Source organism: Atractosteus spatula, chromosome 3, assembly GCF_055471065.1.
Source record: "Atractosteus spatula isolate fAtrSpa1 chromosome 3, fAtrSpa1.hap1, whole genome shotgun sequence".
Classification (NCBI taxonomy): Eukaryota; Metazoa; Chordata; class Actinopteri; order Semionotiformes; family Lepisosteidae; genus Atractosteus; species Atractosteus spatula.
The window spans coordinates 31,136,748-31,150,802 of NC_142708.1; the positions used below are offsets into that span (position 1 = coordinate 31,136,748).

Sequence of the window (14,055 nt, forward strand, 5' to 3'; positions counted from 1 at the left end):
ATGGACAAGGCTTTGGCTCTGAAAGAAAAAATGAAGAGCTGCACAAAACTGAAAAAGGAGCACCTGAACCCTAAAACTTGGATGAAAGATGAAAATGTGAAAGGATTTAAAGATTTTGTACTGCGCAAGGAGTCAGATACACAGAAAGACACAAGTTTTGACAATGCCGAGATGTGTAAGTGATTCATTTTATAGTTAAAAATATGACCTGAGTAATATATTTTAGGTAATAGGAAAAGTTTTTTGGTAAATTATCCACTAACCTATATATAAGGTAAAATAAAAGACTGGATACACGGACCTCATGCTGTGTGTACATAAATCGCATACAATAGATGTATTCTGTGTGAGTCTAGAGCACACAAAAGGACATAAAACTGAAACAGTCTGATTTTCATTCAAACATTTGGTGTATCAAATATGCCGGGGATTGCAATGAAACATTGGAATGTTCTTTCGTATGAAAATGTGCAACAAAACAAAATACTGTTCCCTTTTAATATTTGTATGCTTCTCTATAATTTCTTACTAATATTATTACTGCCTGGACACTCCGATTTAATAATTAATTTGGGGTAGTACGTGGAGATTTTTTCTTCTACTGTTTCCACTATTGCAGCACTACCCAGTGCATTGTAAAAGTGCGTGAGAAAGACAATGTTTGTTAAAGGCAGACACAGACATGTACAGGGTTGGGCTTAGTTATTGTGCAGCAGTCTTTCCACTGTGCTAAGCAGGATCCTTCCTCTCTGACCTGAGTAACTGTGGAAGGCATTTTTTCTGAATTGTTGTCATCTATTTTCCATGCATGTACAATAATTTTGTTCTGATTGCTATTTAATTAAGATTTAATTTTAGTTAATTTTAGCTAATTAACTAAATTAGCTCTAACTTAATTAACTCTAGTTAATTTGAGCTAATTTAATTAAATGTGGAATTAATTTAATAGATTCAATTTAATTAATTTAATGAAAACGTTACGTAGAAGAGCACGTAACAAGTCTTATATTTTAAAACAGAATTAAAATAAGTTCTAACTGGAAGAAAGGGTTCAACCACATAATAGGAAATCTGAGCGTTTATAAGGCATGTGTTGCCTCTATTCATCTGTTCTTCTGGAGCATAGATGTGCACAAGACCATGGGTGTCTTCAGCTCATGCTGGAGCTCACTTTTTTATCTCTCGTGCAGTGCTTGACGTTGAGAGGGAATACTTAGAAGCAGCTAAAAAAAATGACATAGCAACGATGAAACTCCTTGAAAAGAATGTCAATGTCAACACAAGAAATATGGTAAGTACTCTGACCAAAGACCCGTAAGAAATGAAGGACAAATTACCCCACTATACTTATTTGCTAGCTTATTGATCATCTAACCTTGTCCAGCTATTCTCCCAATGATATCCTAGGGATTCTGCTTTGATAACACAACTTGATATATTTTGCCACACTCCTTTAAAAAAATACATCTTTTCACTCCTGACCACCTTTTCACTCATTGTCTTTTAGCTCCATATACCACAAAAGATTAAAAACTTGATCCCTTGAGAGTAAGCATTCTGGCATCCTTCACACACAGACTACAGGTTGGGCAGGTTAAAAAAGAGCAAAAGGCAGAATCCTCTGTGTTTACTCTGTACTGACAGGTAACGTCGTGTTTTCTTCCCCAGGCCGATCGCTGTTGTTTTTGCTCCTTTGTTTTTCCAGTATGGCCGCACTGCCCTCCACTATGCCACTGCTGGGAAGAACAAGGAAGCCGTGGAAGTTCTGCTGCACCGGAGAGCGAAGTTGGACCTGGCTGACAAGGTGAGTGGTATGGGTCTGCTTCTGGAAATAACGACCTCTTGTCAGGCAAGGAAAGAATATTGTCAAATAATATTACAAAATCACTGCTAATTTTATTTAACTCATGTTTTTTTTAATGCAAAGCAACTTATATTTTCACCCATTTATACTGCATTTTTTTTCCTTTGTACTATGTATATTTCTGTTTCTTTCTGTAAGCCGTCATTGAAAACCACAACAAAACAACCCCTCTCTCCCACTCCTCACCCTCCACGGCAGCCCACACCTAAAGAGACAAAAAAATGTATTAATCAAAAAGCCTTCGGCCGTAGCATCGATTGAGATGAAGAATATAGAAAAATGTATAGAAATTCTAAAATAACAATTTCACCAAGAGAGCTGCTGGCAATGTATATTTGGCACCATGAATACGAGCTGTAGAACGTTCCAGAAATAAAATGTCCAATAACCAAAAGGCCCAATGACACCAAGAGAGAGTACCACTATATTTTTCTGAGCAGCCATAGTACCTGCTAGCCTTGAAAATACCTATTTCACAAATTACAGTTGGGCATTTTACTGAAACAATTTCAGTAAAGTATCTTGCTCATACTGTAGGTAAAATAGGTACAGTGTCTTACCTTGGATTTGAACCAACAACCTTCCAGTGAATTCCAAAACCCCCCTACCCGCTGCTCTACCCCGCTGCCTGGGAGGAGCCAGAAAAATCCGAAATGGTGTAAAATGCTCGGTTTTGGAGTTGTAGCAACTCCTGTTGTCCCTTATATGACCTGCATGTGGTTTTAAATGTTCCTGCTTTTAAATCCACAGTATGGAGTAACAGCTCTTCACCTAGCCGCATGGTTCGGCAGCCTAGACATAATGATGCTGCTGGTCCAGGGGGGAGCAGACCAGAAGATTGAAAATCAGGTAAGACTCATCAGTTGAGTCACTGAAACGTTCTTACCTGTTTCCCTAAATAGAAGAATGCACATTTACAGGTATAGTATTTAGTAAGTGAACTGCCTTTCTAGAGAACAGAGAAGATCCTGAACAGCTAACATTAAAACATCTCACCCGGTCTTAGAGATTTCAGAGTCCACTGTACGTAATTTAGTATAAGAAGGCAGTGTATCTCTTGCATCACACTGGCTGTGCCTTTGCTACTACTCACAGTGAAATCAGAAGTAACCACTATGCCTTTAAAGATATTTTAAAGGCATTCAAATTAAGTGAAGGTATTATGGTTCTATTGAAACCAGTGAAAATAGCCATGTGGAGAGCAGTATGAGCACTGCAGTCAGTGCTAGCTGCCATAAGTATGACATGTTATGTGCTGAACAGGATTCCCAAGCCACAGCACTCATCAGAATTATATGGTCTCCTGTCACAATAGTGACCCCTAATGGTTTGTGGTGGCTATGCGGTCTAGCATAGTTCTGTTTTGGATCCTTCAATGTCATTCCTATCATTATGAGGCAGAATTCTCCAAAGTGTTGGATTGTTCACCCACTAATAGGAAACGTGAGCAGGGATTAGACTATCCTGACACTGATTTTGACGGACTTTAAGTCAGAATCCCCCCTAGTAGATTGCAAGGCCTCTGTGAGCTGGCAGTGTTGCTGATGAGAGCTTCGTCTGTCTTCACATTTATTTTCCAGCCCTTTTGTTGTCTGCGTAAAATATAAAAGCCAAACACCCTCTTTGTGCAAATACAAGGGTTGCAGTGAACAGATTTGTTTAAGAATTGTCAATTGATAATTCCAACCCAGGAGCCTAAAAAGGGAGATTAGGAATTTTATTTTGTTAGGGGAAATGTCTTATTGGAAAAACTAGACTTTTGAGCCATCTGCCAGTTTGACTTGTGTGTGTTAGAACCTCAGTTAATCAAAGCACTGGAGTTTTAGGTTTACACAGTCTGAATTGTTTATATTGTCATGTGTTTCAGTTGGCCGCCTCAAGGAAGTAGGATCTGCACACTCTAATTGTGACCCTTTACTTGTCATAAAGTAAATATAGCTCATCACCAGCCTGCTAAACACAAGTGATTTGGGGGGACTTGTAAGAATGAATTTCTGTTGTTCACAACAAGGCTTAAAAATTCATCTTCATAAGACTATTATTTACTTTAAAACAGCTTTTAGTTCAGAATACTACCTTGTTTGTAATTCACCGGGATAATTTAATTGTTTAGCTTTTTGATGCAGTATATACAAATGTGCTAGAAAGAAAAATATTGCAATTTCCTTTATCATTTTCTTGTCTGTTCTAATACCTAAATGTTGCTCGTTGAGATCCCTTTAGAGGCTCTCATATTGCTTTGAGGAATTGCAACAAAATATTCTAGTCAGGAAGAGAGCTGTTGAAATGAAATTCACATTAAAAAAACACCCAGAAAAGATCACAGGAGGTAACAAAGCTTCTTCATTCAGTCATTACACTTCCAAAGCAGTGAGTAACTACAAGACAATGACAAAGTTACATTATTCAAACAGCAATATAATACAGTCTTACTCAATAACTGAGCCAGTTTATTTCAGCATTAGGTGATAAGACCATGAGCCAACACCCCAAACCAAAGACAACCAAATTGCACCACAAATCAGACAACACTACCACACCCATTGGAACACACAGCCAAACACAACACAAAGCTGGAATGCTACTAGAAAGACTACACATTCTGACTGAGTACCTGACCAGAGTAAGAAACAACAAAGAGAAACAGAGCCTGATTCAGAACAGACTCCATTACCAACACCTGTCCATAGAAAGTGTGCAACACAGGCAGACCTGGTTACCTAGAGAGAACAGACTCAGTGATTTCAGCCTGGCCATAGAGCAACAATAAACACTGTCTGCTGCTGTCATGGCTACACTCCTCACTGAAGAAGTGACAGGAAACAATGGGCAACATGCTCTCCAATGCTCCAGTGCAGTAAGGATTGTCACTATCAAAACAAGCCTTAAAGGTTTGTATTTATTTTTTTTTTCTACTAAGGAAGGGATGAACATCATGCACTGTGCTGCTATCAACAACCACAGAGACATTGTTAAATACATCGTCGATGACTTGCAAATGAAAAAGTTGGACAAAGAAGACAAGGTAACACCGTATTCAGTACAAGTCACCCCAGTCACAGTAGTCTCAGGGCAGGAAGAATCCATTCAGAAAAGAGTTTAGCCTTTTCAGACTGTCGAAATCCCCATCAAGAAATGTCTGTTGATAAAGACACCAATTAAAACACATACATCAAGTCCATCCATCCATTTTCTGGGTGCTTTACCCAATACAGGGTTGCAGGGGAGTGGGAGCCTATCCTGGCAAGCAACAGGCACGTGGCAGTATGCACCTGGAAAGGATACCAGTCCATCGCAGGGCACACACAGACACAAACACACACTGACACCAGGGCCAGTTTTCCCAGAAGCCAGTTAACTTACTTGTTTATGGACTATGGAAGGAAACGAGAGCACCAGGAGGAAACCCGAACACACAAACTCCACACAGATAACACCCCAGGTCTGAACCCAGGGCACCAGTGTTACAAGGCACTGTGCCTCCATGACACCCCTTTTTTATTCTTAAAAAAAATAAAAGAATAACTGGACATCAATAGGACCACTCCAGGTCAGATCCACTGTGTGAAATGTTTTCTGTTTCTTGTGACCTCCTGGACAGTCACTGGGGATGCCTGGGTATCTCCAGACCTCTGGCTGTGTCAGTTTTCACCAGAAAAACACTTTTTATTGCTGTTATTTCTGTATTCTGTTGTATCTCCTATTTTTCTTATTTTGTTAAGAAAAACACTGGAAGGACTAATGATTTTCATGCACCACCTATCCCTCTATCCCTAGAGTTTGTATCAATTGCAGGAGTTATACTGCTCTCTTACAACACTGACTCACAAATATCTGACAAGCGATAGGGGTTTCTGTTGAGTAGCAAGCCAAGCCAAACACATCCAACCCCTGCAGCTCTAAACCAATTGTATAGTACTCCTTGGAGAGTTCCAGTCACAATCAACTAATAATGTAGTCTTGAAATGGCAAGATATGGCTTACAGGGCTGAACCTGTGTAGAGTACAGGTGTTTTTATTGGCTGAGACACTTAGGAGAACCCACTTACCCTTTTTTAAAAAGGGGTTGCAGTTGAGTCTAATAATCTACAAATATGAAAGAACACACTGTGTACAGAAAATTTGGGTAATGTGGTAAAAATCTAACTACAGTACCTATTATTGATTTGCATAGTCTATGTCTCATGTTTAGAATATTTCCTGTTCACACACTGAAAGGATTTCTCTATTGAAATTATCTTTGTATTTAATCTTTTTGCCAATTAAGTCAGGACTGGTTGAAATTCTTTTTAACGCTGCTGATTGAAACTGACCTTTCACTGAATGGAGTTTGGAAGACAACAACCCTGTTCAATCAGCCTGTCAGTAATTTGCAATCTCTCCTGATGTCACTTCTTCTCCTAAAACACTATAAATACCATATGTATCTTCTATCCCTTGCGTACATCTTTTGCATCCCACACCCACCCTATCTCCACCTCTGTCTGCATGGGGATCCCAGCCTCCTCGGCCTCTGGCCAGGAGGTCAGCCCTCAGCCATGCAGGTTAAGCCAAATTTTCACTAAACACTCCATAATCCTTTTAGGACACTTTATTCTTGGGTGTTGTTATTGCAAGTGAAACCCCATTAGTTTGATTTTGATTATAAATGCATCACTATCTCTGAATTTCTGTGGACGGCGAGATGTGTTCCACCTGTGATCTCACATTGTAACAGAACATTGCTTTCCCAGTCAGGGAAGAGACCTTTTCACCTGGCAGCAGAGCATGGCAGTCTGGAAATGCTCCAGATGATGATGGAAAAGGAATATGAGATGGACACAATGACAGGGGACCTGGTCAGTCATTACTTACTCTAACCAGAACAGTTTATTAAGGGATTTTGCAATGACTGCAGATGTTTTGATAAATTCAAACAAATCTTTCATACAAGCTGAAGAAAGAACAGGAACATAGGATGTTGTAAACATTAAATACGAGCCATATGTGTGTATGACTCATGTAGTGTTTTTATCAATGCAGGCTCATTTTTGTATTTGTGTTCCCTGTATTTCAGAATGGCAACACACCGCTGCATCTAGCAGCTAAAAACGGACATTTAGATGTCATTGAACTGCTCCACCACAACTATCAAACCCGAAATGAAGTTAATAAGGTAACTGTGCTGTGTTTATTCGTTTTTATTTGAATTGATATGGCTACACTGAACATTACTCCTTTTTCATTTCCTCCTGTATTGCATGTCTTGTACGTTATGTACTGTATATATTTTAGTGAGACGGGGTCGGCGAGGATGCAGACAGAAATTCAGGCTCTTGTTGGAATGGAAACTGCTCTTTATTGCTGGCACAGCAGCAAAGACAATGTAACCAAGCTATAACATACTAGGGTCACTTGGGGTACAGGTACATACTGTAGGTATTGGGTGCTTAAGTGGGTACAGGTATAAAAGGGTGTAAACCGGGGATAACTATTTATATGACAACCCAACAGCCCACAACAATGTGCAATCGCACCAGATGGTCAACCCACGCTGGCCAGTAGCCCTCAGTCCCCTCTTTGGTTCCTCCTCCCAACCTGCCCTTCGCTGCACACCTCAGCTGGTTGCTCTTCGGCCGCAATGCCAGGCGAGGGTGCCACAATCTAAAAACATCTCAGGAAAACGGAAGGCTCTTTCTGGATGGAAGAAGAAGAACACTGCAGTAGGGCAGGCTTGTGTGTTTTTCCTGAGGAACGCAGACATAGCGTTGGGTGTCCACTGATCAGTGCATTTACCTTGTCAACCCCCCAAGGCTGAGGAGACTGCCCTCTACTTGGCTGCTGATGGAGCTCATGAAGAATGTGTGGAGGCTCTGCTGAAAGCTGGATGTGACCCCAATATTGCGACCAAAGTAAGATTGTCAGTTATCTTTGTAAAACTTTGCATCTAGACCACAAAGCTTCAGTTTAGCCTCATATGACCACACATCTTTTTACCACATATTTTCAGTGTCATTTGATGTGCTCTGTTTCAATGTGAGATTTGATACGGGTATGTCACGCTGACGTTCTAGGTTGTGACTGGGATACTACGGACTCACAGCCATTTTCTCCATCTGAGCCCTGAACTCTGCACCTTTTTAAAAGTCGCTGTTGGCCTCACAGTGGCATTCCTAACTATTCTCCTCCTTATGCAGCTGCTCAGTTTGGAGGAAAGTCTGATCTGGGCTGTGTCTGGAGTGAAGCTGGGCATATTACCTAGAGTACTTAAATCATTTTCTTTCTTCTTATTTCTCCAGGCTAACCACAGTGCTTTGCATGCAGTGTCAGAAAAGGGTAATACGCCTTTAGTGAATCTTCTCATCGAAAATGGGGCTGACATGAACTGTCAAAATGAGGTGATATATATTTGGTTGTATAATTTAGTGCATTGTAAAAACATGTACTCTCTCCTGCAGCACTGGGGCCCTGGGTTCAATTCCGGGGGTGCTATCTGTGTGGAGTTTGTATGTTCTCCCTGCATACATGTGGGTTGGTGCTCCAGTTTCCTTCAACAGTCCAAAGACGTGCTGGTAGGTTAATTGGAATCTGGGAAAATGTGCCCTGGAGTGGCTGTGTGTATTCTGTGATTGACTGGCATCCCGTCCAGGGTGCACCCTGTCTTGCGCCTATTGGTTTCCGGGATAGGCTCCCTTTTGGTTGGATGCACTCTTTCCAGATAGGTTTCATGTCTTTTTTTAGGGCCATTTTTCTTTTTTTGTTTCGTGTAAAACATTGAGGTAATGTGATAGGACAGCTGTCTGCATCCTTGGTCTTGGAATACCACAGTTCTGCAGATTCCATAGGTCATTGTGTATAGGCAATGAATAGATCCCTGTAAATTATGTTAGTTGAAGTGATTCAGCCTACTTGGAATAAAAAGCCTGAAGATTATATCGAAGAAGGTTATACAGTCAAATATCTTCTGTGAAAAAAACTGAGGTTTACTGACTAAAGAATAGACCAGGGAACAGACCTGGAGAATGCAGGTAATGGCATCCATCTTATAGAGAGTTGTGACTGGCAGTTGCTTATCCAAAGCTGGGATTTCTTATCAATCTTTGTGAACTACTTATGTAAGTATCTTACTAATTTTTTATTTACTTAATACTGGACTACACAAGGATTAAATAACACACGATTACGTACCAAGGAATGCATAAGGAAGTTCCTTATTAGTATTTGGACACATGATCTGACATGGTTCCAGGAGCCTCAGGATCAAAATTCATGCTGTGTGGGGAGTACAGAGCCAATGGCTGTTTGATCCGCCATTAACCTTATTTGTGAACCAATTCATATAGAGTATTATTATAATTCTAACATGTAAACTGTTTCACATTAGCTAACTCTTTACCATATTTAAACACAGTGCTTGTAGTAAACAACATCAACTTCAGTAGTTAGGTTAAGATGCGAATGAATGTGAGAGAGAGAGGTGAGATATGCAGAGTGTATTTGGTGTAATTTGTCTGGGTGAGGGACTGGCTGCCTTATTATTAAAGATGTTGCTGCCCAGACCCCCCGTCTCATTGTGAGGACTGAGCCAGGGAGTAGCTGCATTGGTGCAGACAGGGGTAGCAGGAAGGGGTACGAGAGGAATGTTCTACAGGACGTCCCGGGTGCGAGATTTACAGTATGTGAATAGGCGAGCAGAAGTGTGTGAAATTAGGATTTATACATTAACAGTAATGTATGAACACCTATAATGAGAAACTCTGTAACCTTTAACGCAGAATGATCTGACTTTTCCATTTTGAATGTCTTCATTTTATGTTTCAGCAAAAACTGGCTCCTATCCTCCTGGCTGTTAAGACTAGCCACATCCCTGTCATACACACATTGATTAAGTCTGGCTGCGATGTTAATGTCACCGATGATGTAAGTGTTATCAGCGCAAAGAAGAAGTTATGATCTTGAAGAAGTGAGATGGAGGATCTGAAATCTCATTCAGTGAGAATGCAATATTTCCAGTGTCAGGTTACCTTTTTAGAAATTAAAAGTAAGGTGTAGAGAAATGTAGAGAGAATCCAGAGAAATTAAAATTGCTCTAGATCTTGAAGAGCAATATTATGACATTTCTTTAGCAGAGACTTGTGATAAGAATTGCCGTTTCTGTAGGGATTTTGCCTCGGACTCTCAGTATTAGATATTGATGAATTTAAACAAATGGCTTAATGAATGTTTTCTACAGAGGAAGCAAACTGCTCTTCACATTGCTGCAGAGCTGGGAAAGCCAGACATCGTGGAGATGATACTTAAAGCAGACAGTGACCTTACAATGCAGGACAAGGTAAAAGAGAACTGGGTTAAAGCAGAAAAACATAATTTTGGTAGCAAATATTTTGGCTTTCATTGGCCCTTGCTTTTCCTCTGTATTTGTTTATGTTTTACCTTTCTTCTAATAACTCTTCCATTTCTTGTAACAATAATCACGAAAAAGAATGGCTTTTAAGTTGATTAAGATGATCAGTAACCTTTCTGATTTTTAAAGCACTTAAAACACATCCAAAGACAGGATTTAAATAGCTCTTGATCTTACGTGTCTGTAGTTGACTTTCCAAAACATATTTTTTGAGGTGGGGGGGCAATACTTTATTGGTTATGTGTGCTGTCATGAAGCGCTTTGGTGCCAAGTAGGATCTTCTTTTGAAGTAACCAGCAAAAAGTCAGAAGCATAGAGAAAAGTCAGGAACAGCACCATGCATTTTCATCCTTTTAGTTTAATAAGAACATAAATGTCACTCACTCAACTCTGAATGCATGTTTCAGAAGGGTTTTTTGTTAGAATAATTAGTCTGCATGGCAAATAGCTTTCTGAGTAGTAACATAAAAAGAAAATCAACAGCACTACTTAACCATATATTTTGCAATTAAGCGCTGCCTGAAACAAGCTTTTACATACGGTATTATATTATGAATGCACAGCATACTGTATTGCCTTCCAGTAATTTATTAGGTATTACCATATATTTATTTAATGAATTTTCATAAAGGATGTTGTGCAATCAGTATCAAAAATAAAATCACAAGGCTTATCAGTCACTTAAACTAACCTTCAGTGTATTAAATGTGTTGGGCATCTTATCAGTAACCTTTCTGATTTTCTAGAGCACTTAAAACACATACAGTACAAAGCTCTGTGATTGCTGAAAGCCTAACTTCTTACTTTCTACAGTAACATTCTGCAGCTATTGTGCATAACATAATGTAACACGGCTCTCACACAACAACATTAATCTTCAGTTTCAATTAATGGTTAACCAATATCAGATCAGATGACTAAATATTGTACAAGGCCACTAGAAAAATTATTATAGAAGGACCTTTTTTATGATGCAGGATTTACAGAATTGCCTGGATCCTATTCCTCTGAGGTGTAGGAAGCAGTATCCTTTTAGTACAGAGATTGCTCTGTGTGTCCTGGTACAGATAATCACATTTCCAATAGGCTTAGATCGAGGGCTGTGATTATGTATCCATATTGATTATGGATGATGGTTTTGCTGGATAAGTGATTCGTTTTGTCTTTCCAGAACAAAGGTCATATTTTTCACATGGTGTGCACATAAAATGTGTAGGTTCATTATTCATCAATGTGCTATGCCATTACAATCATTTTCTGCGTTGTCCCCCAACCATACCCATGTAATGTTTGAACCTGAGCAGTAAATATTCTATCTACTGTAGGTTAATTTAATCCAATGAGCAGAATTGAGCAGAATCAAATGAGCAGATACAGTACTATTTTTTTTCCACTGCATGCGTGGCACATTTCCAGTGATTTCTCTCCACAGTCCATAGCTTGACACAAAATAGTCACTGAAGGTTTTTCGGACTGATTCAACTTACTAAATAACTCTTTCAAGTGCTTATGATGGTATTGTTCAATGCTTTGAACTCATTCCTCATTCATGGTTTTTTTCTGTTTCTCACAGAGCAAACTCTGGTCTTTCAGCTACAGTTAGCACCCACAGCCAGACTCTTGTTTTAAACTTTTAAACTGGCATTGGTATGCTGTGTTACTGTGAAGGGTTCATTGCATACTGTACATGCCTTGGTTTTTGCAGAGATCCTTCCTGTAACCTTTATGTCTTCCTACAGCAAGGTAAAACTGCACTGGGTGTAGCAGCCAGGGGAAACGCAGTGATTATTGTGGACATGATCATAAAAGCAGAGAGGTACTACGCGTGGAAAAAGGTAAATGAATGATGTGAGGACATACAGTATCATTGGCCACTGAGTCTCGTGTGGCGATCCGAGTTTAGAACTCCATAGCTTATTTTTGACTCCCGTGCATATAGGCCCATGTTTGAGTGTCTGAGTGAAAATCGACAGGTTCTGATTCAGCTTATCAGTAAGTGAATAAACTGTGACCTTTTTCCCACTGGGAAGTAAAAATGTTCTGCATATTACAGGAACCTAACTAGTGGGCATTGGCTGCTAAATTTCAAAAACAATTTTGCACATGAAGTCTTCATGTGAGCACATAATAGCAATTTTACCAGCAAGATGACTCAGAATGGATTTTAAAATTGTTCTTTGAACAATTGAGGTGGATACATAAATATGGCTTTGTTTGAGAAGCCTTTCATTCCTACTCACTTCTCTTGACTGTAAATTGGGTGTCCTTTCTCAAAGTAGTAGGGCAGGAAATAACGAGATTTGATTATCCTTTCAGACAAATGCTGAATCTAATGAAACCCTTCACTATGAATCTCCGCTGACATTTAAATTAGACCACAAAGCAGAGACCAAGCAGATCCGCACTACAATTTGGAATCTTGCCTACAACTTATTAAAGCCTAACGACTGGAAGAAGTTGGCACGACACTGGAATTTTACTGACCAGCAGATAGCAGCCATTGAAGAGCAATGGACAGGTAAGAGACCACCATTCACCCTGCTTTAATGTTTGAACAAAACATGAATATTGTGCTGTCCTTGTGAATCAAGAAGGTATTAAAAATGAAAACGTTCATAAACTTTCAACTATTTAAAAAGACATTGTGTACTAAAAAGTAATTGAAATTATTCCATATACCACACATTCAAAAAGAAAGCATTCCTATCAATGAGTCTCATATATTTCAATTAAATACACTGCACCTGGTAGTGTTGCTGTAACATGTAGATGAGTTGGAATGCATCCCGGAAATGCTGTGAAGACATTATTGAAGTAATTCTAAATATTAATTACAAAACAAACAGATCTTTTATTTATTTGTACAACAATGCTGCTGGTTAAATATGGACAGTGCTCAATCTAGCTCTCTGAACTTTGTCTTTTTTTTTAAATACTTTAGGGATGTCCACATTTATCAAAGTTTGTACAGTGCACTCATGTTAATACACCCAAATCTTTTTGTGCCATTCATAAATGATGTCTGAATTAAATTAAGGGTTTTATTGGTTTCTACAGGATGTAAATAAACATTTAATGAATGCAGAAACATGAAAACTACAGCCATTTTAATTTCTATTTTAGGACCAAAGAGTTACCAGGAACATGGACACCGGATGATATTAATCTGGCTACATGGAATCCTGATAACAAACAAGAGTCATGGTAAAGAACTTTATGAAGCCCTGCTTTCTATAGGAAGTAAAAGTGTGGCAGGTAAGTTTAATTTACAGTACACTGCAGAATAAGGCATATTATACTTGAACCAACTCGACATTTAAAAAGCATTATTTGTATGTGTAGCTTTTGTGAAGCCTTTTTGAAGCTGTTCTCCTCCCCACTGTTAGCTGATGTGTGGTGAGCATACTGGTGCACTATGGCTGCCGTCACATCATCCAGGTCTGGGCTACACATTGTTGGAGGTGGAGGAGTATCCAATAAATTGTCCTAAAGGCAAAAGTTTAAAAAAAAACTGATAATACATTTTAAAATCTTACCTTAGGCATTGAATGCACATGCATATTAACAACACCCGTAAATAGTTTTGAGTGCAGTGTCCAGAAAATAGCTGCAGAATATAAATGATCATTATTATTAGCTTAAAAACGAGCACAAAACATCTCCTTTAAACATGCCATAATGAATGTCTCCTCAGGGATGTTGTTCATTATTAATGTTTTTTTATTTCTTAAAACCACTCTAGGAAGTGGTAGGTGCATGAAAATCTAAATCACAAATAAAGAAGCTTAGTTTCTTTGCATCTAGATCA

General features: G+C 39.0%; 1 protein-coding gene across 1 annotated transcript in view; it reads left to right on the plus strand.

The window, feature by feature from the left end:
* The window catches only part of ankdd1b (ankyrin repeat and death domain containing 1B), a 19,477-nt gene continuing 5,422 nt past the window's right edge, over positions 1-14,055 (plus strand). The window contains exons 1-14 of the mRNA XM_088910895.1: positions 1-175; positions 1,191-1,291; positions 1,706-1,804; positions 2,615-2,713; positions 4,785-4,889; positions 6,598-6,702; positions 6,921-7,019; positions 7,657-7,755; positions 8,143-8,241; positions 9,665-9,763; positions 10,077-10,175; positions 11,987-12,082; positions 12,564-12,765; positions 13,371-13,502. Coding sequence (XP_088767021.1) covers positions 1-175; positions 1,191-1,291; positions 1,706-1,804; positions 2,615-2,713; positions 4,785-4,889; positions 6,598-6,702; positions 6,921-7,019; positions 7,657-7,755; positions 8,143-8,241; positions 9,665-9,763; positions 10,077-10,175; positions 11,987-12,082; positions 12,564-12,765; positions 13,371-13,502 — 1,609 coding nt within the window. The remainder of the gene's footprint in view (positions 176-1,190; positions 1,292-1,705; positions 1,805-2,614; positions 2,714-4,784; positions 4,890-6,597; positions 6,703-6,920; positions 7,020-7,656; positions 7,756-8,142; positions 8,242-9,664; positions 9,764-10,076; positions 10,176-11,986; positions 12,083-12,563; positions 12,766-13,370; positions 13,503-14,055) is intronic.